The 27,512-nt window shown below is 38.8% G+C and overlaps 1 protein-coding gene across 1 annotated transcript; it reads left to right on the forward strand.

Moving 5' to 3' along the window:
• Nucleotides 1-16,986: 16,986 nt before the first annotated feature.
• Nucleotides 16,987-27,213, forward strand: fgfbp3 (fibroblast growth factor binding protein 3). The gene is made up of 3 exons (XM_067610831.1): nt 16,987-17,177; nt 22,269-22,548; nt 26,102-27,213. Exons 2-3 carry the CDS (start codon nt 22,274-22,276, stop codon nt 26,544-26,546), a joined length of 720 nt encoding a protein of 239 aa, XP_067466932.1. The 5' UTR covers nt 16,987-17,177; nt 22,269-22,273; the 3' UTR covers nt 26,547-27,213.
• Nucleotides 27,214-27,512: the final 299 nt, after the last annotated feature.

Genomic DNA, 27,512 nt, shown 5'->3' on the forward strand with positions numbered 1-27,512 from the left:
CAAATTGCCTGTATTTCACCATAATATTTTCAAGCGGTTTTCTTCTGTCCAGAAGGTCATCAAATCAATTAACTCAAAATTTGCAGAAACCCAAGGTTGGACTTAGTAAAGCCAGGTAATATTGCAATGAGTGATTTCCAGATTTAGTATTTTATTTCCCTCTGGACGCCTCCCTTTGGAGGTGTTCCAGGCACCTCCAACTTGTTGGCAGACCCAGAACACAGTAGAGGGATTACATATCTCTCCTAGCCTGGGAACGCCTTGGGATCCCCCAGGAGGAGCTGAAGGATGTTGCTATGGAGAAGAATGTCTGGGTTTCCTTTCTCAGTCTGATGCCAACGCAACCCAGTCCCGGATAAGCGGCGGAAAATGGATGGATGGAGTATTTTACACTATTGCTGAAGAGTTGCAGGTTGGGGCGATCACATGCTGGACGCTCCAGCATCTGAGCATTAAGAGATGCCCAGATTTACATTATTCTCTGCATGTTTGTCTTCTTGTTTTGATTTTCTTTCAACGTAATTCATCAATGCAATCTTTTTGGTAGCCGTTTATCGATTCTCCAGCCCGTCCTCACAAGAAAAAACAATCTATAGTTACGCTTACGCCATCTAGCCGCCACAGTAATTATGACCCCGGGGAAGTGACGCAGTTCAGACGTCAGTATAAGGTGACTTGATAAGATGATTTTACCTTTTTACGAGGAGGCGGTTTGGGTGGATGGCTAGATAGATGGTGAACCTTGCTGCAGGAGACCACCGTTCGCTCCCCATTTCCAACTGAGAGTCGGGACATTTTTTAAATGAACATAACTTTTTGGTGTTTACTGTTGCCATGACGATGAAGATTACATAACTTTAAGGAAGTATAAACCACATTTCAAGTGATCATTTTAACCCAAACCATGATCTTTCCCTAACCAACTGGTTTTTGTGCCTAAATCTAACCAGACCTTAACCACAGCGTTGTTATACCATAAACATAATTATTTTTAACAGTGATTTGTAACCGTTTTGGAAAGCTGGAGAGCATTACTACAGCCGCTAGATGGTGTGAATGTAACTACAGCCTGTACTGTTAGACCTATACATTGAAATAAACATATATGCTGTTTGTAGTTATTGGGCTGAAATGCAGCATCCTTTAAAATATTCATTAGGTTTGCAACAAGGTTGGTTTATTGGTTGCAGCTGAAGCTTCTCGCTGCATGACATGATTACTGAGGTTGCAGTTTAGAAAAGCTTTTTATTTGAGCATTTTGAGCTGCTCCATCACCTCACCACCCTCCCTCAATGTTTGTTGGATTGGTCTTGAAAAAAAATGAAAGTCATTAATAAGGAATTAGTGTGAAAGCAGAGTTTTAATATTTAAGCAGAGAACAATAAGTGCTGATAAGCTGGTTAAAATGTGTTTCACTACAGGCGTCTGCGGAAAAGCAGGCAAAAAAAACCAAAAACCTGTCAAGCTATCAGCCAGGTTTAGAAAGCACAACAAACCTTCTGGGAGAAGATTTGCATTTGCAACAAAGCTGAAAGTGTTTCATTATAGGTGTTTGGATGATAAATGCAGCCAGAGCTCAAAACGCTCATCCAAGGATTTAATATAGAACATAAAAATGAGAAAATACCACAGTTCTGACATTGACAATGCTTAGTGAAAACTGCAGATACAGTAAGGAGGTCAAAGGTCAGACCTTTGAGTACAGGTAAATGCAGATGTATAAAGTGCAGGCACCTCAGAGAAAAAAGAAACTTGTTCGCAGTTATACAAGTTTTTCTCAAACTGCATAAGAAGGGGTTTTACTTCTGCTGAGCTTGTGCAGGAAGTTGAGAAAGTCTGGTCAGGTAATCTCTGAGGAAATCTCTCATGAGTAGCCTGCCTCCATCCGCAGATACGTCAAACTGACTTCCTGCTGTTCTTGTGAGCACGACATCTTTTACCATCCCCCCAAAATTAAAGGACTCAAGAGTAATGAGAGCACTACATCCAAGACTGTCTGACGTTCCTTTATTTTACTTTTCCTTTATATTCTGATGCAGATTCTGTTTAGTTTGATGCTGCAAAGAAATCAAAAAACAGAAAATTTTCTCTTGTAGTGTTGCCAAAATACTTTCAGTAAGGTGTTTACATACAGAATGCAGCATTTCCATCATGTCCTACAATATTCAACAAGAACAATACTAGCAAGGGCAGAGAAATGCACACAATTTATGAATTTTTGAAACATCAGTGAAAAAACAACGTGGATGCTGAATGAAAGTAAAAGCTGCAACATGTAAAATAAATATTGATCAGTGAAGTAGAGTATATCAAATGTACAAGTCTAGTTTGTGGCAAAGGGAAGGGTTGCCACTACTTTTCTATTTATTTGGTTTAAGAAACTATTTGAAGGAAAAAAAGTCGGTTGATTGTGCAAGCAAGTCAATGTCAAGAAAACATGTCTGAAACACTGTCATACAACTGAATGAGCTTCCAAATCTTCAGCCACTAACAGCAACACCTCTCAGAAATGCTTGATAATGAAACAGCATGGTGGGATTTTGGGTTTTCCTCTTATTGTGTGTCTCATACCTCTATTTTCTCTCCCAGGGTTCAGTTTTTCTTTTTCAATATGTACCTTCTTGCTCCTTTCATCTTCAGTCAGTAGTGGTGATGAAACAGTGAGGAGGCACCCAGGGGCCACAGAGGGGACGACACCCTGATCCTCACAGGTGTCCTCTTCAGGTTCAGTAGCTGAGTGCATCATCACAGCGTTTCTGTGTGTTGTTGGTTTAGGCTGCGGCTCAGAAACAGTGGAGCCACATATTCAACACATACTGTATGTACTGTAAGAAATGTGAGGGTTAAAGGTTGTAGGGAACAGTCTTCACATGGTAAATGATCAGAAAATTTCTCAAGAGGGAGATGACACAAGGAAGCAGAGGCAACTAGAACAAACAAGACAGAGTAATGGACGACATGGCAAAGGGCAGATCTGGAGGTATATATGTATATATACTAATGACTGCTGGGGAGCAGGTGACACGTTGTGTGAGGATCTCGGGCAGGAAGCAGACTTGAAACAACAGGGCTGGCTCTGCAAAGACAGAAGAAGTTTGATATGCAACTCTCTGCTGCCTGACGTCACATGACGCCCACAGCAAGAATCCAGAGAGTAATCCCCTAAAAACACGTTATCACCTTAGAAACTCTAAAAAACAAGGCAGAGTTAGTGCATGTTAAAATAAAACACGCAACAGGACAGGAAACTGAAGGTCATGGCTGTAACTGCAGGACATCTGCTGTTGTTCCAGAGGCTCAGAGATATTTCACAATTAACACACCAGGCAATTATACACACACTTAACAGCAGGAGTGCATGCACGCACACACATGCAGAGTAACAAGCACGCATGAATCCCACTTCAACTCCATAATTATTACAAAGAGGACAGGATGAACTTGTTTCTGTCTGTGCACACTTGCATATTTCTTCTGTGACTCCAACACTTGAGCTCCTTCCTGCTGCCGTCTCAGTGTTTGTGTGTCATGTTCTTCCACTGAAGAAGCCTTTTGGGATATTTTATATTCTAACACATTTGCAACATTAAATGCAAAAGCTGATGCAGACCTGAGGCAATATTTATCTTGTACTTACTATATACAATATATATATGTTTACACTGGCAGTACAAAATAGCAAGAAATATTCCCCAGTGGTGCAAAGTCAAATGTGTTGCAGCAAGGGAAGAACTTAGCTTTAAAGCTTTAAAAAGCTTTAATGATACATTCATCTAAACCAGGAGTCGGCACCCCGCGGCTCTTTCAATCCTCTGCCCCGGCTCCCTGTGGCTTTGAAACAAAATATCAATAAATAATGGCTATTTAATTTTAATTTATTTTATTTTATTTAGTTAGTTTATTTTAATGTAATAGTTGTTATTTTGCAGAGTTAGGTGATCTTGTAAAATAAAAATAAAATGTGTTTTAATATTTTGTCGATCGAAATATACGTCTTCTGCTGGGCTGTTGCCGGGCAACAGGCAAGTGCATTTTTTGAGCGGTCTACCCCCAGTAAGATAACGATGGAAAAATCCAAAAATAGAACGATTTCTGATGAAAATAGAACTTTTAATGCTTCATGGACAGATTTATTTGCTTTTACTGTTGACGAGAATGATTGACCTGTTTGCGTAATATGTGGGAAGAAATTGGCGAACAACAAAAAAAACCTTGAAAGACATTTCCAAAAGAAACACACTGCTTTCGCTGAAAAATACCCAGCTGGAGATGATCGGAACTGCTGCGGAAAACTGACCGTAGCTAAAACACTTTGAAGAGGTGGATGAAGTCTACAAATTCATACACTTCAGCTGGTTTTGTGGCAGCTCAGGAGATCACCAAGCACAGGAAGCCATTCACTGATGGAGAATTTCTAAACTTTATGCGCAAATATGTACCCCTAAATAGATATTCACTCATAAGTGTAATGTAACTATAAGTGGTGTAATCGTCATTTTAGGGATCAAACTGATTTTGCGGCTCCAGGTGGGTTTTATTTGGTGGGAAATGGGCTCAAATGGCTCTTTGTATGCTGAAGGTTGCTGATCTAAACCAACATTGTTTAAACTAAGTCTGAATCATCATAAAAAATAAAAAAATAAAATAAATGATGCTGACCCCTCCATCATTACTGTAACATACAGATGTTTATCAGCATTATTTAGGAATCATTTATATATCTAAAAAGTTCTTCTCTTCAACCTCAGTTTCAGTGTTTTCGTCTTATATTTACTCTTCAAACTTGTATCTTCTACTCTAAACTCTATTTTATATAAACTATATATTTTAAAAGTAATTTTAACTAAAACGATTTGACACAAACTGCTGCTACACTGCTCCCTACTGGATCAAACTTGTATCTGTGGCCACACCCACAATCAGTGATGTCACAACAGGTGTTTTCACTTGAAATTAAATCCTGCAGTCAAAGAGTTTGAATTTTCAGTAGAGATCTGAGCATCTTTCTCCTCACTGGCTGTTTTGTTTGGGTGTTGATTTGTTAAAGTTCCTTTTCATCAGCCTGTCCTGCCAAAATGCCAATGAAAATGTGGGAAAATTGGGTTTTAATATTCTTTTTTTTTAATGTGTACTAACTTGTCTTCTCTGAAACTCTGCAGGCAGCAAGGATCTGACTTTTACATCGTCAATCAGCTAAAAAAAAAAAAAGCCTGAACCATAATGGAGCTCATAATTGATTTGGGGATCAAACATAATTGCAAAATTTCTTCGTACTGCTTTAAACAACAGGCTGGTTTTTGAGACCAATTATTGTTCAAACAGCATAGACATAAATATATCAGTGATCTCTCTGGTGCAGAGGTGACTGTTAAAAACACAAACAGCATTCTAGCGTTTGTCTACATTACTCACGTAAAATCTCTCCTAAGATGTCACACACACTGTTGATGAACACTGTTATCCTTCCTGCTAGCACGCCGGTACATTTGGAGGTCGAGCATAAAACCTTAAAACTATTATGTAACTCCCACTCTGCTGCTATTTTTGACTGCAGTAACAATGAATAATCCAATTCTGATGTTAAATTTTCAAGACTCTATAATTATCTTCTGAATCGTGACACCGGGACAAGAACAAGCTCTTTCTCCCTCTAGCTCAACCCCCCCCCCCCCACACACACTCACACACTCACACCATCTCTCTCCCTTTTTCTGTTCATTTACATTTACATAACCCTTTTACTCCTGGTGTTAAAATGCTGATGATCAGGTCACTGCCCTGCATTTAAACCTGGGTTTGTCTGCAGCCTCCATTAGGAGTGTGCCCGAATACAAATATATCATTCGGCAAAGCACAAATAGTGGGTTTTTTTTATGAATATTTGTTTCATACAAATATTTTAAAAATTGTTTGTGTTCGGGAAGAAAAAAAAAAATTAAATACCAGCGCACAGGTCGGTTACATCACTACCTCAGTCTCTCTCCTCTGCTCCGCTGTGATGTCTATCAGCAGATCTCAACGAGGGGAGTCACATCCACCTGCTACATGACGCACATTTCCTAATTTGGACATCACTCCCAGAGTTGGGGGTGTTCCCCAGAGATAAAGCTGAACTACTGACACAAATGAAGGGAACACTTCATGAACACTTATTGTAACACTTTAATTTTCTAAAATTAAAAGCGTAATAAAAACAAAAACTCTTTCCACTTTGAATTAGAATACAAATACAAATAATTTTGCTACCTCAACAAATACAGATACAAATACAAATACTGGACCCTCTGCACATCCCTAGCCTCCATGTCTGCACTGTCCACATGCTGGTTTAATTCTGTTTTTGGGGAGGAACAATTCAAAACTTATGAGTGGAATTACAGGAGGAGACCGCTGTTGGGTTAGTTACATGAAAATTGTACATATTACACATTGCACATTATAAAAGAAATGACATTGACAGGTGTGGTACATTAGGCTACTCTTTACTTTCATCACTCAGTCATCAGCTTTGTCAAAGTTGCCTTTAAACAACTAGTCGAAACAGCAAAACTTTCTCTCAAGACGCCCTGTAAAGAGAAAGTTTTGACAAGGTTTTATATGGACAAGCAGATAGAATAACAAATCTCCCAAATCTGGTTAAACACAGAGATTATTCTTTGTTTCATGGTCTCTCTTTCTCCTGATTTCTGCTCCAGGTATTCTTCTTTTCGTCTCCATCTCTTGCAGCTGAAAGAATGGCATTAATAATATGTGACTTTCATATTGTTACACCCGAAGGTGACACCAAAGTCTTGCCACAACAGGAAATGTGTGTGTGTGTGTGTGTGTCAGACTTTATATTTTGGTGACACAGCAAAGATCAAAATCGTGTTTATACATCAATCTTTCCAAACAGAACGACGACACTGGAAGATTCTGCAAAAATACTGTTTTTTTCATGTTTTTTTTTTATTAATAATTCCTAAAATAACCTTGTATAACATACAGTCTACATTCAGACTGGATTTATGTCTCTAGAGGAGGTTACCTGGAGTGTTTATGTGGGTAATTTTTCCTTCCAACCCCAGTAATAATTACAGCTGCAATAACCTATTGTTTTCCATGAACTTGCTTGTCCTTTGTTAATTTGCATCAAGTCTGAAGTGGATCTCCTTAATTTTTCTGCTTCTCCATTTACTGCATCGTATCAGGTTGGTGTTGAATTTGACTTTCAGGTGAAAATGATGATGAGTTGTGATGAATCATAAATCTGACAGAGGGAAACAAGCCAAATGCCAACATCTAGGCCTATTTGGGAAGCGATACAACAACAAAACAAACAAAAATTAAGCCACCAGGAGAGCAAGACAATGTCGATCATCAAATAAGCTGTTGTGACGTCAGCTACAGGTCGGTATATACTGGCTTTCTCTTTTGGCTTTGTAATTTCAAAATGGTTGAAACGCCACCTAGAATGATGAGTTAAATTACAGAGCACAGTGCATATTTTATTCCACACACCCCCCCCCCCGTTATGTTTAAGTCCATCTGAAATTAAATTACCTTCTTTTGTCAACTACAGCAACATATCTGCTCTGTAAGTCACTTGTCCTGGGTTCTCCTTTGAAAAAAATGTTTTAAATTTTTAGATTTCATGATGTTGCCCCCTAGTTTTACTTATTATTTAGATTAAATATTGTTCCATCATCTGCTTATGTAGCTGGAGTCCTTATTTCCATACAGCAATAAAATCTTGCATAAAGTGATAACATGTTGTTCTATCACAGGCAGAGCAGACGGTCGCACTGAGCCTGACTGCATCCTGCTACGCAACACAAGACTCTGAACAACAGCCCACATTAGCTTTACCTGCTAAAGTCTCCTTCTTATCTAAATTACAAACACGAACACATGTCTCGTCCTGCAGCTTAGCTTGTTGAACGAGCCACAAAGCAAACATTCACAAGGGGAAAAGTGCATCGCAAACATCAGTTAGCAGGCTAGATGGCTAATTAGCTGCTCAGCTGCAGCACATTAAACAGCATGTAATCATACCTGCAGATGTCACTTCACATCATTGCTCTTCAGATCCTTGTAAGTGACACATTGTCTGTTCATGACTTATAGCTAGCCCGGTACACTAGTAGCCTGTCAGCTGCTTTCAATCAAACACAGACACCGACACGCACCTCTGATTGGTTGAAAGCAGTTCAGATATTTTTCCAAAGACTTTTTTTTCTTCCTCATTTTAAAAAAAAGACACTATTAGCAAAACATTAAAAAATATATTATTTTTAACTGCAAGGGGGATGATTAAAATGTGATTTCAGTTGGACTCTAATCCCATCCAAATGGGGATTTACTTTTCACTGCTGCTTTATGAATGTTACATGACTTGTCTTTTATACTGAATACTGAATCTTTTGGCTGCAGAATCGCTCAATATGACCTTAATTCCTCTGAGACTGGGCTGAACACACACACACACACACACACACACACACACCTTTATCTCCAGAGTTTAAAACATGTCATTGCCTCTTCAATGTTATTGATTTATGCGTCCTGCAGTCAATGTTGTCAGATGGTTTTAACATCTCACCTGTCGGCCAGATGAGACGAGAAGGGATTAATACTTTTGTGAAACTAATTTTTTAAAAATAAACTTTAATAAAACGTCATTTTTAAGCATCAGTGGCTTTATTCACAATGTTCTTTTGTTCAAAGGAGAAGACTCTTTTTTGTTATTCTTGTTAATATTCTTTATGAGACTCCTACAACACAGGCTGCTACAGAAGCCTCGTTTGATCCATTTATTTTGCAGCAAAGCTATTTTTTATTTATCTTACCCCCTACAACAGAAGTTATAGATAAATATCAGAACATCTGCAAGTATAGAAGATGGAAATGGAAAAGTGAACAGAATGACTTTAGAAAGGATACATCTGGCTGCAGGTTTGCTGGCAGCTGATAATGAATCTTTATCAGGACATTCTGTAACCACCAAGCCCTCATCCCTGATTTAACATTTCTGTGCTAATTTAGTATTTCAGTCACATGACACACACACACACACACACACACACACACACACACACACACACACAATGAACCAACTCATCAGAGATCTGTCAGGCAGTGAGGGTCAGTTAGACAGTTGTCATAGAAACGATTCATCAGATCCTCAGCATGAACAGTTATACTTCACTTATTAATCTCTAAGCCATTCATATTTTTCTGCATGTGTCTATATGAGTGAAATGCCATCTACTGTTTGCACACAAAACACCAGAAATGAAAACAACAACAACCACTTAAAGCTCACCTAACCAATATTTTCAATAATAACAATGAATCAAATGGGGTCTCTTGCTGTAGTGTGAGTGATCTTAAGCTTTTTAGCCTCTTTAGCTCATAGTTTTCGCTTTACAACACATTTACTGCATGGTTCAGTGTCACCAAACCCATTTCCAGCTGCAACAGACAGCTAATTTCAGGGGAAAAAACTGTAAAAATCCCCCATTTTACACTCTCTGCTCAGCTCCTAACAGCACACAGACAAAATTAGCAACTAGCTGGTGAAGATTTTTTTTTTGGGACAAATACAGCTCTAATGGCGTAATAATGTTGCTCTGTGCCTGCTGGATGTATAAAAAGACAAATGTTTGCTAACATGTTAGCCACAGCTTTTTAAGATGATAAAATGTCAGGTCCATATCTTACCAGACATGAGACAGGAGATCAGCATTTCTAATCCTTCACTAAATGATATACTGCAGCCCAAGAAAACAAATAATTATCCAGTGTTTTGTGTGTTTTGTAGTTTTAATCTTGTGTACCACCAACGGCCGCTAGATGCTCCAACTGACTCTCATTCAAAAAGCCTCAAGTAACTTTGATTGTACTCGTACTGAGTTGGACTATTGTTGCAATATTACACTAAGTGTAGTGTTACTTGATTACGATACCTGCCCTCTTAGCACAGTTTAGTTTAAGTAGCTAACGTTAGCGCTAGTAGGCTATGAAGCGCACTGTGTTCCCAGTAAGCTAGCGTTAGCTTGGGTTTGAGGTAGCAGGGCGTGTTTCCAGAGCATGAAAGGCAACACCCTGAACTCCTTGTTTGGAAGGACCTGGCAACGAACGGAAAAGATGGAGCCAACCAAACGCTGCAACTCTGGGCTTTGACAGCTTTAGTTACTTTTCAGATGCAGATTTGACACAATGGATAATATAACAAGCTTTTAAAATACAACACATTCTTAAAGATGAAACCAGTGGTTTCCAACCTTTTTGGCTTTTGTCATCTTACAAAAAGCAGTGTGTAGTCGGGGTCACATTTCACATGTCTATGAGTTGTTAACAGCTCCACCAAATAGTGATTTTTCCCTCTAAACTTCTCACATGCTTTCATTTCAATAAATGTTCAAATGATCCAATATTTCAGCAAAAATCAAAGATCAGAGAAAAAGTCAAAAAACTGAAAACAGATTTGTGTATCAGAACTTTGTTTTTTCTTCTTTCCTCTCCCATTAATCATCTCACCACCCCTCAGATTTATCTGCTGACCCTTTGGAGGGGCCCGACCCCTAGGTTGGGAACCACTGGACTAAACTAGCTAACTGTATATAAAGTAGTGTAAACTAGCTCCACCTCCAGCAGCTACAACAGTAACATGCTGCTCTAACACTGATGCTTCACTATTAATAATCTAATGATGTCATATATAATATCAGTCAGAGGGACCAAACCACTACTTTTACTGCAATACTTTAACTACATCAAGCTCATAATACTTATGTACTTTTACTGCAATACTTTAACTACATCAAGCTCATAATACTTATGTACTTTTACTGCAATACTTTAACTACATCAAGCTCATAATACTTATGTACTTTTACTGCAATACTTTAACTACATCAAGCTCATAATACTTACGTACTTTAATTTAAGTAGGGTTTTCATGCAGGACTTTTACTTGTAATGGAGTATTTTTACATTGCTGTATTGGTTCTTTTATTCAAGTAAATGATCTGAGTACTTATTCCACCACTGTGCATATAAAAGACAAAAAATGTATGAAAACCTGCTCTCCAGCTAACACATGTATCATCCTTTACACCATTAGCAGTTTAAACATGCCAACAGAGACCGGCTCTCAGCTTTAAATGGTTTTTCGATGACAGTCATCTCTTATTCAGTCTCATCCCGTTCTCTTTCTATTTCACCTTCTGTCTATTGCCCTTCTGTCTCTCTAAAACACACACACACACACAAAAACACACACACACTGGAGGTCGTGGTGTCATAATCACCATGGTAATCACGGCAGAAGAGATGACGGCCACGATGGAGCGCTGATTGCGGCCTCCTCTCAACGACCGCTCAAAACTAGAAAGTGGACGCCTCTGTTCGCTGTCAAGGACTCCGAGTCATCACTAGCTCATCACACACACACACACACATAAAAATTGAGACACACACACATAGACAGACAACATAGTGACCCTGCAGACACTATGTCAGGTTCTCAGTCTGGTGGGAGACATTTTCATCTCTAGTTAAGAGAAGAGAAGATGTTGGGAGAAGTAGGTGTTGCAATTGAGCCACCAGCAAACAAACCCCTGCTCCATGTATTATCATATGTCTTAAATCTGCACATACACCACATGTTAGGAGTATTAGCACATTATTGACATATTAGGGGAACTTCTGCTGTTCTTGTGCTGCGGCTGCCTACTTATGGGGGATATTTTATGTCTTTAAAGCAACTATAACTAACTTTTTCTGTTCTCTCAAAATGTTAGACGGTATGTTTCATAACCTCAACTGCCCAGACATTAGCGACCCATACTGACTATACAAAGACGCAAAGGCGCTTGAACTTGAAACAGAGAATTAGCTTTTAGCAAAACTGGCATATGGTTATGATCACAGACTGTATGAGAAGTGGACGTAGCCACTCATTGGTTTGTAGACTTCCGTTTTGATTGGGATGCTAATTTTGGCTAGCGAAAAAACTGAACAGCCGACTCCTTAGAGGGTCTTTTAGTTCAACCAAGTGCTGAACAAGACTTTTTTAGGCGGCCAAAATGTTAGAATTGACTTTCATGAACTGAAAACACACTGAAAGGGTCAAAGAAAACACAAACAACACCAACATGGGACCATAATTTACAAATTGATCATCATGCTGATACAGCATCACGATCAAAATCTTGTTTCCTTGTTTCCACTGCATTTCAGTTTCTGCATTTGGGTCCATTCTTGCTGCTCCACATGACAAAACCTAAATGAAACGCCTCCCTGATGGTGTTGCAATACGGAGAAGAATCTAAACATGTTAAGTGCCTAAAACTTCTGCACAGTACTGTATCTGTCAAATGCAGAGATTAGATTTTCATACAGGGGTTAATAAAAGACTTACTTGTGTGGAGACATGGTGTTGCACTGACTTTAAGTTTGCAAAAACATGAAATCTGCAGCTGATATGAAAAGAGTACAACAGATAAAAAGTATTTCTTGTGGTAACAGATGTTTAGTTTTGGGATATTTGTTCTTTACGTCATTTAGACCAACAAAGTGTTTATTTTCCCACCAGCTCTCTTGACTGTGTTTGTCTCTAGAAAGCACCAGTAGGAGGCACCAGAGTCTCGGCTGCGTATCTGCTCTCCAGTCACACAAGACCCACTCACACACACACTTCAAGTTCAAGAGTGAACACACACACAGTCTCTCACATTAGCATAAACACCCGTCCTGATGTGCACAAACAGTTGGTGACAAACACACAAATTATTCAGCGGATTAGCATAGAAACACAAACAAAACATACACGTTTGGACTCCTATCCTTGTGAGGACACTCTGACCTCAGCCGTCACTACTAAATGCCTAACTCTAACTCTAACCCTAAACCCACTTCTAACCTTAAAGGACGGGTTCACAATTTTTCAAGTGTGTCTTAAACCAGCAGTCAGTTGTCCATATGATCAGTGAAAGAGGTTTTCCTCGCTGTAATCATTCCTCCTGTTCATACTGGATATTAAAAGATCCTTCAAATGTGCTTTCAGTGTACGTGATGGAGGCACTTTTCATACAGGGGTTAATAAAAGACCGCAACTATTAGATGGATTGCTTTGAAAGCATGAAAAAAAGGATGAAAATGAAATGAAGGCAGCTTAAATATTTTTGAATACTCTCCCACTGTAAGACTAATTTTACAAGATAAACGGGTTTCTATGCTTCGACTATGGTGCATAAAAACATACAAAAGGGAAATAAAAAGTTGTTAAAGAAACAGAAAACTTTCTCTGGCGTTAAAACAAACGTTCCCTCCTCTACGAGTCGCACACAAACTTCTGACACTGCTGATCCGCTTTTGGCAAAACTTGAGAAAACGATGCTTCTCTTTGCTGCTGATGCTGCTCGGCTCCAGAGAGAGAGAGAGAAAAGTGCACTTACAGCTGAAAACAAGGTGACATATTTGTTCGTGATTGGCACAGACCGAGCCGAACGACATGTTTACCGTTGTTGGCTTGTTTTTTTCAGAGCACCCCCCCCCCCTCCCTTCGCCAAGCAGATTTTGGCAGCGTAGCGCGGGGGAAAGACCTTCCTCAGAGCTACACCAATCCCTGAGCTGAATGAGAAGAGGCTGGATGGCCAAGACAGGGTGTCGGCGGGGGGTTAAGCTGTGACCCAGATTCCTGCACGAGTCTTTGTCCTGGAGGAGGGAGAAGATTCTTCTCATTCATCTCGCTGAGGGCCGAGCTACTTACTGGTATAAATACAGTGACAGAAAGAGAGAGAGAGAGAGTTTAGGCCAGAGGAAAAGAAGAAGAAAAAGTAACTGACTTCCACCACTCTTTCATGTGACAGAGCGTGCACTATGGATTATTTTGGGGAGCAACACAAATGAGTAGCTCACCAGATATTTATACTCTACTTGTTTATCCCCTTATTCTTAAACGTAGATGTGTGCTGTAAAGGCTACTTGGCTCTGTGGGATTTCACGTCACATTTAGACCATGTCCACACTAAGCCAGCTTTGTCTGTTTTGGAGTTTTTCCTAAAGTGTGTAAATCTGAAATTGGCGTTTCATTGGAAGTGGAAGAAGATGAAACATAATAACAATAACAACAGTGGCGGACAGCTTCATGCAAACATCGTTCTCTTTGTTGTCTACTTTGACAGCTTGTTTTCTTGTTTTTCTTGTCCTTTCTGTGTGGGGGTTTGCATGTTCTTCCCGTGTTTGCATGAGTTTCTGCCGGATGCTCCAGTTTCCTCCCAGCATCATGTATGTAAGGGTTAATACTCCTGTCAGTGGCCCTGACCAAAGCACTGGGAAAAGAACTGGAGTTGGTCCCCGGTGCTGCACTGACTGCCCACTGCTCCTAGTGTGTGTGTGTGTGTAGGATTGATCAAATGTAGAGGATCAATTTCCCCCACGGGATCAATAAAGTTCTTGTTCTTGTTCTTCTTCTTCTTCTTCTTCTTCTTCTTCTTCACACACTGTTTGCCATGTAGCTGTTCTGTTCAGTTCAGTTAAAAACCAAGAAAATCTGTTTCTAAAAAAAAAAAACTGTGTTGGTGTTTGTCATTAAAGGACAAAAAAGGTTGAAGACTGAAGAATAAGAGCAGCTTTTTCTCTCTATCTTCGGTCTATGCACGGAAACTGTTTGTATTTTTTTTAACTTTTTATTTACAGCTTCCTGTGTAGAGAGTTTTCAGAGTAGGATTTGATTTAAAGACCATCAAACTTGGAAATGCAGGAAATCAGAAAAGTTAAAGAACTCCAAGTTTGGGAAGTAGAAAAGTTCTCTGAGGATCATCTCCCCTGCTAACAGTCAGCAGGACAAATTAGACAACTCAGGAAGAAGTGACAGAAATATCATTTGAGCAAACGGCGAGAAAAATACAGCCGACACGGACGAAGCAAATATATAACTTTGTTCTTCAATTACAGGGGCACAAAGGTGATATTTGCATTAATGTTTATGATTCAGTTTGTTGTGTGTGTTTAAGATTAGGATTTGTATGAACTTCACACCAAGCGGCAGCAACTGCGACATGAGGCTGAAGTACCTTAAAGTTAGTCCAAGTAACACCAAGTCTGAGGTAGCAGGGCGTGTTTTCCAGAGCATGAAAGGCAACATCCTACACTCCGTATTTGGAAGGTTCTGGCTCCAAATGGAAAAGATGGCGCCAACCATGAGCTGCAACTCCGGGCTTCAAACTGGCTCCGATGAAACCAAGAGGAGACGTCACACCTCGCTACGTCTGTCTTTATATACAGTCTGTTGTTCACACACTCCTCATGTTAGCACGAATGTATCAGCAAAATTTAACAAAATGTTGTGATAACATGTTGTCTGTTGTCTCTGAAGGATATACTGTATCCTTTGACTGTGACTCAGAGTCTCATTGAGCTGCTGATGCAGTTTGTGTGGTTGTAAATTTTTTTATGTCTGTTTTCTGTCCTGCTGCTTATTTACTGTTTTGTTCTGGCAAATTCAACACTGGACAACTTTATACTGTCACAAGTTTGGCTCTTACTCATTTATTCTGAGGTGATCAAAAATAGATTGAAGTCAATTCTACAGTTAAAACATCTACTGCCCCAAAATATGAATAATTATGTATTTTATCATGTTGCATTTAGGTGGATAATCCAGTCCAACCTGTGCAGTTATATAGAATAATCTACACTGTATAGTCATTAAAGTTCATGACACGTAAAGTTAGTTTTTGTTACTTTATGAAGCAGATTATGACCTTGTATATTTTAACTGATGAAATATAGTATATTTAAAGTCCCGCAATCATCAGTAGACACTCGTCCTGTTGGGTAACAATAATCAACACTGTCTTCTAGAAATTACACTCAAACTAAATTGTAACAGCCAACATGTTTTGCTAGAAACACAATGCTGCTGAATTTAATTTTTCTGTCAACATAATGAGAAAATGTTAATTAACGTGTTTGGCAAGTTGCAAAAATGTTGATGCTGAACATATGAGTGAAATGTTCAGTTACAACATGCCTAGTTGTTGTTTTCTGATCTTATAGTAAAGTATCTGCTAGTAGAAACTACAGCGTTATTAAACTTTTTATGATTGTGTTCAGACTCTGGCAGTACTCATCGTCTCTGTTTAATACAGCACTATTTGAGTACTTTTAATACAATACTGTCAGAGTCCTGTATCTTGTATGTTCCCCCGTCCACACCGACCTCCTCACTCCGACTGCAGAGTGATTTATGAACGTAACGCTTCATTTATTCGTTAAAATGTTGCTTGTGAACATAATCCAGGCAGTGATTACATTTGCTAACGCACCGTAATCGGGGAAAACAATTAAGCTGTATATGGACATAACTTCTGGCAGTTCAGGTTGCAATAATCTGCACAAAAGGACGAAAAAAGTACCTGCACACTGCTGTATTGTTCCCAGATCTTCAACAGTCGAAACTTTGTCATTTCCATGTGGGATTAAAGAAGATCTGGGAACAATGAGGCAGAGTGAGGATGTTTTAAACTAGTGTGTCAAATGAGTTTGACACTAGAAGGTATGTACGAGCAGGATCTTATGACATCACAACTACTTTTGAAGACAATTGTGGTTGATTTTTAAGATGTTTTTAACTAGTTTTGTGGAAAAAAGTGTTTTTATGTCTTTATACATATCTGGAAGGGATGCTAAACTAGCAATTTTCTTATTTTTTCTCACTTTTTTTGGCCTGAAAATTTGCTTAAAGCCAACTTTGACGGAGTGTGCGGTTTGTTCATGGATCCCGTCTGTTAAATAAACACATTGATCACCGAACGCCACATTAAAAACTGAAGGAAAAGAACATAAGTGATGAAACAAAGAGGTGTTTTGTTGATCGAGCCTGAAGCATCCAAACCCTCGAGGTGTTGTCAGTGTCGCACAGAGCGAGAAACCTTGGCAAGTGTGTCCATTGTCCTGTTCACGCACACACACACACACACACACACACTCATACAGGGTTGTGTCAGGGGGGTTGAATGTGGGAGGGGTCCTTGGTTTTGGGTGGGCATTTCTGCGTATAGTCCTCCTTATTCCCTGAACCCCCTCCTTCCTCCTCCTTCCTCCTCCTCCTCCTCCTCCTCCTTTATCCCCGTCTTCTCCCCTCTTTCTCATTCTCACAGCGACTCAGAGCCGCGGAGCGTCACATGGTAAGAACAGCAGGCCTCTGCTCACACTAAACAACTAAACAACAAACATCCAACGCTTAACTACTCTGCATTTCTGCTTCTAAACTAAAACTGTCAAATATCAAATATTGCAGCGTTACAGACAAAGATGCAAGAATTGTTTTTGGTCATGACTTATTGATGAGGGATGGATTTGGAGGAGTAGTTGGAGGAGGGGGGGAGTTGCTTGGAAGGGGGATTATTTTTGTTTTGGTGCGTCTTTGTTTTTCATCTCCCAGAAAATGCTGGTAAAATACTGCAGTTAAATGTGACTTAAACTGCCAAAACAGATCCGCTTAATCTGACAGTTTTATATTTTTATTTTTCTGGATGAACAGAAACTAGATAGAGAACAAAACTAAAAAACCTTAAAATTCAAATATTTGAGAGGAAAAGAGGGATAATATTATATATACAGTTGACGTTGATGGTGATAAAGTTTAAATATTCTCTACTTCCTCTTTTAGAAGATGCTGCTTTCTGTTGTTTGTCAGTTGTTGTTCTGTATGAAAAACAACTTCCAAGCAAGATAATTAACCCGAAATGCAAAGAAACTTTATTGAGGTAACAGATTTTTTTTTTTTCATATCATGCCTGCTTTACATTAACACTGTCCTTCACCTGGCACCAGCAGGAAGGGAAGTGATGTGAATATCCGACTCAAAAACCAATTTAAGGGCATCTTTGTTAACTTATTGGTTCGTTTCAGGCTAATTTTAATGCAAAATTGTTTGTATTTTACAAAAAATGAAAATTAATGCACAATTCACACTCAACAAAACATATAAAATGAAGATACGACGCAGAAATACATGTAGAGAGTCAGAAAAATAGACTGTGACTCAAAATAATGTTGATGTCAGTGCGACTCACATAATGCATGATAGGCAGTGTAGTTATAGAAGGATAAAGCGCAGCGTACACGCTTATTGTTTCCTTCTGTGAAGTGTGTTATTTGTCATATTGACTCACGCCAAAATAGACTATCTCCGCAACGTGTGATCAATCAAATTCCTCCTTTTTGTCAATATCTTTCAGATACATATCTAAACACAGTTGTGACTGGCGAGAACGAACGTCTATTCATTATTTATAACAGACAGTGTAACTGGACATTTATCATTGTTTTAGGTGGAGTGTGTTCATGATCTGAGAGCAGATATTAGGTGAAATGTTTGACGAAACCTGATCTAAAAAAAAACTGGAAAACATTTTGAAATTCTGAATAAATGTTTCCTGCTATCAGCTTTTGTTGCCTAGTAACTTCCTATAATTATCATAATAATAATTTTTTACTTTGATTACATATAGTAGTTTGTTTTTGTTTTACGTTCCGTTTCATCTGTTAAAATCGAGGAACATACAACTCATCACGTATTGTCTCTTATATAAAGTATGCCCGTCAGCCAATCAGAATTGAGTATTCTTGGCGGCACTGGCAGTTTACACAATAATGTAATACAAACATTTTTTTCACATAATGCACTGATTATAGCGGGAACTCAACCACTAACAAACCTGAACTGACAAAAGCTTAAAATGTGATATTATCAGTTTAGTGAGTTTAGGACAATAAGCAGAAAAATCAGTTAATGTGTTTGTTTGGTTTTAATGTCTCTAAAAGGTATAAAATATAAAAATATAAAAACAAAAACAATGATTGTACTAAAGTGCCTGTTTGTTCAGAGAGCACTTTGGCGTCGACTGAGATAAAATCACCACGACGCTGGATCACGGCATACTTTTAATTTAATTTTCCACTTAATTACAACACAAATACATAAACATTATTAATTGGATTAATTATGGAAGCTGTTTTGTTGTCTTCACTGTATCACATCATTAACTGTATGGCGGTAAAAGGAAGCAACCTGTTATCCGGCGGCACAGTAACACACACAGGATATTAATGTTTCTGTTCTCTCGTTAATTCAGACTTGAATTATTTATATAAATTGCAAATGAAGTTAATTAAACACACAACAACAGATGTTAAAAACAGATCACAGGCAAACTAAGAGAAAATTGACCCATGTCAGTTTATTTATTAATTTAGTTTTCATTAAGTCTCAATAAAATTCTAATAAACAAAGAATATGCATGTAATAATTCCTTTTTTTAAAATAATTATGATATTATTGGGTGATATTGGTTATTATAGATATATCGCTGTGAGTATTATTGTTGGTGAGACACTGCAGAGCAGGAAACTGAGGTTTTATTGGCAGCATCTTTATGCATATTTGACTTTAAATGTTGTTAATTCAAGATTAAAATAGCTTTGTTTTATGTTTTTAAATTTAAAAAACAATAATTTCATGTTTTCTGTTCCAAATATTTATTTGAATGAAAAAAAAAAGCTCCATCTTTGGCTGTTTTTCCTTTTTATTCGTATTATGCACTACTGCCTGTTCCATTTGTCTCCATACTTTTTCCACTGCATAACTCTAATTACCAAAAGAGAAATAAATGTGGAAATAAATGACTAACTGTTCATTTAGCTTTAATGCTCTCCTCCCTCCCTCCCTCCCTCGTTGTTTGATAGCTACATGTCCGGTCTGGACTCTTCTTGGGGGAGTGTTTCTGACGCTTGGCTGATCTTCAATAAGCTCCTGACAGAGTCTCACACCCCCACTCTGTGTCCATTGTTCTTTTTCTTTTTTTTTTCATTGAACATCCAAGTGTCACGTCACTCGTTGACACTCTGGTCCTCAGGGATGAAGGAAGGAAGGCTGCTACATTTCTCCAGTCGTACATTTATTTGAAAAATTCGTAATGCTGAATTAGCGTTGATATATCATGATGCTAATTTCTAGTAGCATTTGATGCTGCATCGACCCAGTTGCCTTGTAGAGATTATTGAAGTTTCGTTATGGCTCTTATTCAAGATCTCTTTTGGAGAACTGATTTAAACAGCTGTCAGACTCACATTTTTCTTCGACCCCCTGTTAAGTTTGGGTAAGAATAACTAGATAAAGGAGAAGGAATAGTGTTTTCTGTTCCATTAAAAGGGCGCTCCACTGATTTTATTTATTAAGTTCAGTTTACTCGTCACAGACAGTTTGCAATGCAAAAACAACTCTGACATAAATTCTACATTTACGAAACTTTTACATTTTCAGTTTTTGTTGGCATTGTCAGAAAGGTGATAATTCTACTTTATGTTTATTATTGAGGTGGTAGTGGGTGGTGCTGGTGTACTGGAGTGCATTATATTGAAGTGTTCCTAATATTTTGTCCACGTCATTAACATGAGGGGGGAAAAATATTAGGAACATTTTTCAGCAATAGTTTCAGAGAGCACTTTGAAGATGCAAAATGGAGCTTTTTGTTTGTTTATTGAAACTTGAAAGGAAATATGGACTGTCTGATGGATACAGAAATGAAGTGAATGAAATATATGAGGGTAAAAGAGCAAAAATTAAATGTGCATAAATAATTAAATTATGTAACACTGGAGGTTTAATGCAATGACTGTAGACTACTGATAAAATGAAACCAAAGAAATAAAAACAAGGATAAAATCTTGTGATTAAATGCTGAGTAATGTAGCGGTTATAGTTAAAAAAAAAAAAAAAAAGAATAATAAATGAGGAAAAACAATACAGCTTCTGTGCTCCCGAGTCTCAACTGGAAAAAAAAACAAACCCTGGTATGTTGTATGTGTGTTGATGTAGTCATGACACACACTTCCAACTGAAATACATTAAATTCAGTTTCAATTCAATTTTATTTATATAGCGCCAAATCACAACAAAAGTCATCTCAGGGCACTTTTCACATGGAGCAGGTCTAGACTGTACTCTATTTACAGAGACCCAACAATTCCCCCATGAGCAAGCACTTGGTGACAGCTGTAAGGACAAACTCCCCTTTAACGGGAAGAAATTTCAAGCAGAACCAGGCTCTAGGTAGGCAGCCATCTGCCCTGACCGGTTGGGTTGAGAGAGAGAGAAGAGGGTGGGGGGGTGGGGGCACAGAGAAGCAGAACAGCAACAACAACAATAGATACATGACTAGCAGCAACAAACAGCAACAGCTGGAGAAGGACAGAAGGAAGACGTCAGCACGTCAGCATGGTTTATGGGGTTTCCTGCGGATGATGCAGTCTAGGCCTATAGCAGCATAACTAAGGGCTGGTCCAAGGCGAGTCTGGTCGGCCCTAACTATAAGCTTTATCAAAAAGGAAAGTTTTAAGCCTACTTTTAAACGTAGAGAGGGTGTATGCCCCCCTCGGACCAAATCTGGAAGATGGTTCCACAAGAGAGGAGCCTGATAGTTGAAGGCTCTGACTCCCATTCTACTTTTGGCGACTGTAGGAACCACCAGTCAGTACATCAGTTTGAAAGTTGTACTGAGTATCATGAAAAAAATTTGTGTCCATGTACACAAATCTATAGATTAAATTTTGTGACTATTTCACAAACTGCTGTGAGACTGGGTTTAAAAATTGCACTTACATAAAAAAGCCTTTATTAAGTTATTTTTACTGCATGAGGTAATTAAACTGCAGTATGATTACAGCCTACGATCACAATAATCAGTGGGTTAGATTACAGCTGTCCTAAAATAATCTGTTTTTAAAGAGAGCTTCCCTAGAAATATACATCAAAGTTAAGCAAAATATATTTATATGTATATTCATTTAAAGCTGCATTTAGCCATGTTTGATCAATATAAGTCTCCAAAAGAATCAGACAGATGACAGATAGCTGCCTATTTACATATCCAGCAGACACAGAGCAACATAATCTTTCCATCTGAGTCGTGGTTGTGTCCACATGATGAATGTAAGTCCAACATTTACTCTCGGTTTAGCTCGGGTTTGGTCTCCGCCCCTTGAGAAACATATGTTACTAACTTTGTCTGTCTGTTGTTTGGGTCTGAGCAGGAGGGGTTCAATGGATTAACCAGAGCTTGTTTGCTGTTTCTGGAAAGCACTAAGCCTGACAGTAAATGTCCCAAAAAAACAAAACTAGGAGCTGAAAGTGGCTAAAATGACAGCTTTCAAAGCAAATCTCAAAAAACTGCCTCAGACTTTCTCTTTTTCTGTGATCAAATGTCCCTCCACAGCCACCATGAGTGTCCTGCCATGCAGTTTCCTCCTCCTCCTCCTCCTCTGCCTCCCTGTCCTCACTGAAGCCAAACGTCAACCTGGTCAGGGGAAACCCGACAAACCCCGCCAGCCTCCGCCATCGCCTCAACCGGCCAAGAGACCCAGAAATCGCTCTGTGCCGGGCTCCGGAGAGCTGACCACGAAGGAGGGACATCGCTGCATCTGGCAGACATCTGGTGAAGGCCTGGTGAGCCTGCTGGTGAACTGCAGCACTGAAACACTGGGAGAGCAGCAGAGGTAATGTCTCAACCTGACCGCTCATAAGGACCTCCTTTCATATGCAAGCATTAGTTGTTTCAGAAAGCGCCCCAAAACCGACATGAGTTTACGTTCAAGTGACAAGGCCCTCTAGTGGCCATAGGAATTATGACTTGTTAGCTGAGAGCAAAGGACCTTATTCTAAAACCACAAACTCAGCGCAGTTTGTTGTTTCCCTGTTTTCTATTGACAGTCAATATTTGTTTCTTTTAACCATGACCGCAATGTTTCCCTAACTTTAACAAAGTAGTCATTTTAACCCAAACCATGATCTTTGTCTCTAAACCTAACCAAGTTGTTTTTGTGCCTGAACCTAAAAAATCCTTGAAAGATTAGACTGGCAATTTTCTATATTTTTCTTTTTGTCAACAAGAGCCAAACAAAGATGTTCCTTCATCATGAAGAGTTTGGTCACGTTAGTTTGTTTAGAAACGGCTTCAAAGACTAATAACCACATTTTCAGTCTCCGGAGAGTAGTTCTGTGTACAGCAGATGCCACTGAGCATGTGTGAAAATGCGGTTCTGTTTAAAGCTTTGCTAGCTTGTTGTGCTGCAGATCACAACCTCTTGACTTTGTACTACATTATAAATTTCTCAAAGAAGTTCAGTACAAAGTCAAGAGGTTGTGATCTGCAGCGCAACAAGCTAGTGAAGCTGTAAACAGAACCACATTTCTGCACATGCTCAGTAGCGTCTGCCTTACACAGAACTACTCACCTGAGTCTGGAAACATGATTGCTGTTATTAGTCTTTGAAGCCGTTTCTACTCAAACTAACGTGACCAAACTCTTCATGAACGAACATGTTTGTTTGGCTCTTGTTGACAAAAAGAAAAATATAGAAAATTGCCAGCCCTAATCTTTTAGGGGTTGTTTAAGTTCAGGCACAAAAACGGTTTGGTTAGGTTTAGAGACAAAGATCATGGTTTGGGTTACAATAACTACTTTCTTAAAGTTAGGAAAACATTGCTGTCATGATTAAAAGAAACAAATATACATTTTCAGACTAACGTGACCAAACTCTTCATGATGAAGGACCATGTCACCCAGTGCAGTGGTGCGGCTCACTGACGTGTTTTTAATAGTTTTTGGACAACAACAGAGGTCTACAGTACAGAGGAATAAGATATATCAGGCTTTGGATACACACACAATATTCGTTAGTAGATCAGTTTGGATCCAAACATGAGATTTGTTGACAAGAAGAAAAAATAGAAAATCACCAGCCTCTTGCTTTAACCATAACGTTGTCAAATCATGAAACGGCAGCATCATCCTGCTGATAGTTGAGTTTTTTTTAGCTGAAAGCTGAACAACTGATTCAACCACATTGGACTGAGTCTGATACCTCTTTGCAGGAGGATAAAATCATATAGCATGTGATTAAACATGTTTGATTTTTACACACTTATACAGTCACGGTCCACCCACACAGGTTTTTTCATTCAATCAACCTGATTAGACCTCCTGGACTGTGTGGGTGTTTTGCTTATAGACTGAGCTTGATTAACATCTCTCTGTCTCGCTTGTTAACATTGTTGCATATGTTAGGGCGGGACAACACTTTAATTATTCTAATTGGTACATTTTGTTTGGTGACCTCATGTAATCAACATGACATCAATTTAAGCAGCCGTCTAATCAGCCACACTAACTGAAAACATCTGAGTGAGTTTGTGCCTTCAAGCAGAGGTAATTAAAACAACTGCCAGTTTTACTTTTTAATCCATTATACCTCACTCTCCTAGTTTAGTTTAAAGTTTGTTTTTGCCACATTTGCTCATCCTTTTCTCCACATTGCCTGTGCAAAATTAATTTGAAATGCAAATATGTGTATTGATTATTATTTTAGTTGTTAGGCTTGTTCCCTGTTTAACCTCATACAGTTCACTAAAGTAGTAAATAAAGTAGACTTTTACAGGAGTTACTGAAGTATAAATGCAATACTCTATCTGTGCCTGCTCATAATGGTGACACATATATCAGATCTTAAAGGAGACATATTGTGCTTTTTATTCTGTTGTTTATATCCTGTTAATGTTGGATGTTAAACATGGTCAAAGTTCCAAAACTTGAGGTGAACGTATGTAAAAATGCTTTCTGCAAGTCAAAATCCAGGGCTTCAACTCACCTCTACTTCCTCCTCATGATGATGTCAGATTCCTGAAGTTGACCAATCAGAACAGAGTAGGCTCATTGAGAGGGGGGCCTTAAAGGAAAATTCTGGTTCATTTGAACCTGATGTATTTCCCATAAATGTGGTAGTTGTGACTGTATGTGTCCTGCGAACAAGAACTCGTATACACCAACAGTTATCAGGGCAACCTCCAACCTCCACCTCCGAACAAAGGTAAACACAGGAACTAGCTGCCTGTAGCAGCATTATGGCTAACTGTGTAGGGAACTACATCTGGGGAAACTTGCAGGTTGGTTTGTTTATGTGTGAGGCTGTGGATAACTCAGCGTCTATTCATGCTAGAAAAGTAGTAACTAATAAAATGATACATGTTTGCTAGTTTCCAAGTTCCAAGGATAAAATGACAAGATCCACACTGTGCAGTTTTCATGGACTACCGCTGGATGACGGACTTACATACTGTAATTCCTCACACATTTACATGTTGTAATCACATTTTTCTTACCGTGTGGAGCTGAACGTTTGGTCCAGCTGGCCTCGCTCTTTTCTTTCAGTTGATTCAGTCACTTTCATTCAGACTCAGAAACAAAGCGATTCATGTAAAAAACATGTCTATTTCTAAAGCAGTAGGAGGCTGATGGAGGTTGCCATTATACGTAAGGCCTCATTCACCCGGATCTCAATCTGAATCTCTGGAATCTCAATAATGGAGCTGCAGAGAGTGAAGTTATCAGGACACATAGAGTCACAACTGCAGAAATACATCAGGTTCAAATAAACTGGAATTTTCCTTTAAAGAGACAGGAGCTAAAACAGCCTGTTTCAGACAGAGGCTGAACTGAGGGGCTGCATAAAGCACCAGTATAAGATAAATAAGGAGTTTTAAACTGGAAATCATGCAAAGACATTCCAGTAGAGCCCCAGAATATAAATATAGAGCTGGAAATGTGCAGAATATGTAGTTGTGCTGTTCATCAATGCTGGGGTGGAGACGTATTCTGACATGTTGACCCCCATCAACCAGTGATGATGTTAAAATGACTGAACTCAGAATAGTGGAAACACATTTGTGGTTGTCAAGAGATGCACTTTTAAAGTCATCTGTCACAAAGTTCTGAGTGGTTTTATGCAAGTCACTTAAAAAAAGATTCATTACAGTGGTTTCCTTCATAAAAAATGACTAAATCCTTCATTGCTAACATCAGTTATGTTAATTGAGCTGTTCATGATCTCAAAACTGTTGTGTTCTGAAGTTTTCTACCATGGGAAGAAGTGTATTTCAGACAATTGGAACATTTATTTCATTCCTGACTTCAAACTTGTTGCATTTCCATTTATTTTTAACTGAGTATTTCTCCTTTTTCTGTCTCTATTCTTCTTCTTCTTCCTCCTCCAGGTACTGGTGTCGCTACGCTGGCAAGCCGGACCTCTGCCAGGCCTACGGGTTGAAGTCCAGTCAGTACTGGAAGCAGCTGGTGGGAAAGCTGAAGAAGAGGCAGAACGCCTGCGAAGGAGAGAAAGTCCTGAAGGCTAAAACTTGCAAGAAGTCGCCCACCGAGGCCCACATGAAGCTCGCCCAACGCAGCGGAGAGGAGGAGAGGAAGGGAGGGAAGGAAGGAGGGAAGAAGAGAGGACCGCCGACTGGTAAGAGCTCAGAGGGAGGGAAGGCAGAGAGGATGAAGAAGAAGGAGGAGGAGGACGAAGAGGAGAAGAAGAAGAGGGAGGAGAGGACTGGGTTTGAGGAGGAAGGAGTGTTGAATGACATGGATCCGGTGCAGAATTACTGCAGCGAGGGATGGAACTCCGTCTGCTCCTTCTTTGTCAAGTTTTTTGAGGGCTGATGGGAAATTTCGAAGGAGATGCGAGTCTCAGTTTGAGGAGATGATGGCGCGAGTTCACAATCTGGAAACAATCTAAAAAAAAAAGAAGTTTTGTTAATTGCATTTGTAAAAATCTTTTGTCTTTGATGCCGAGCTGTGATTATTTAAAACAACAAATATGAATCATTAAACCATTATGAGAAATTCCTTTTGTGCTTTTAAATTATGGAAACTTTTTTACTTCGGTCATTAAACAAAAAACTGTGGTGCTTTTTATGAGGCTCCTTTTTTATAACAATGCCTCCTGGCATCTGATTTGCAGCTTTGTAGCAGAATGATTGTTACAAATTGGAATGAATTATATAAAAACCATTAAAATCAAACCTATAAATAGCGAATGAAAGCTGCAATCCATTAAAAAACGTCCCTCCGAGTCATCAGAAACTGCACAGTGAAATGAAGGAGTCCTGTTATAACTGAGCTCTGTTTAGCTTTTGTGTTATTTCACTGAAAGTTTGCTGTAGTTTTGTTTTATTTTGAAATGTTAAAATCAGATGAAACTAAACAGTTGAGCCGTATAAATCATGTATGTTTGGAATTATCTAACAAATAAAAAAATGATGTTTTGATGGACAACAATCAGTCAGTGATGATAGTAGTGATTAAACTGTAACTTTTGGAAATAGAAGTGTGTGGTTTTTTTTTATCCTTATTTTTGTGATGTGAAACTAATATTTTCTATAATCTCTGTGTAACTCTTTTATAAAAACAATCTGGTTTCTGTTCGATGTGATTCGCAGCAGTTAAAACCTGTGCAGCATTTTTTTTTTATATATTTTGTAAAGAAGATTTTAACAGTGTTTGTGGAAGTCTTCAATAAAAACAAAAAAGTGCTTCAAATCAACATTTTTTTCCTCCACTCCTACCATGTATACACATTCATCTCTGAGATGCTCACTGATATAATAATTTAATATCTTAGAATAA

This window comes from Thunnus thynnus, chromosome 14 (genome assembly GCF_963924715.1).
Source record: "Thunnus thynnus chromosome 14, fThuThy2.1, whole genome shotgun sequence".
NCBI lineage: Eukaryota > Metazoa > Chordata > Actinopteri > Scombriformes > Scombridae > Thunnus > Thunnus thynnus.

Bases quoted from the DNA above. Each gene is read 5' to 3' on its own strand.
- fgfbp3 (XM_067610831.1), top strand. From the start codon at position 22,274: ATGAGTGTCCTGCCATGCAGTTTCCTCCTCCTCCTCCTCCTCTGCCTC. The intron at 22,549-26,101 runs GTAATGTCTCAA...TTCCTCCTCCAG, and splicing joins ACACTGGGAGAGCAGCAGAG to GTACTGGTGTCGCTACGCTG.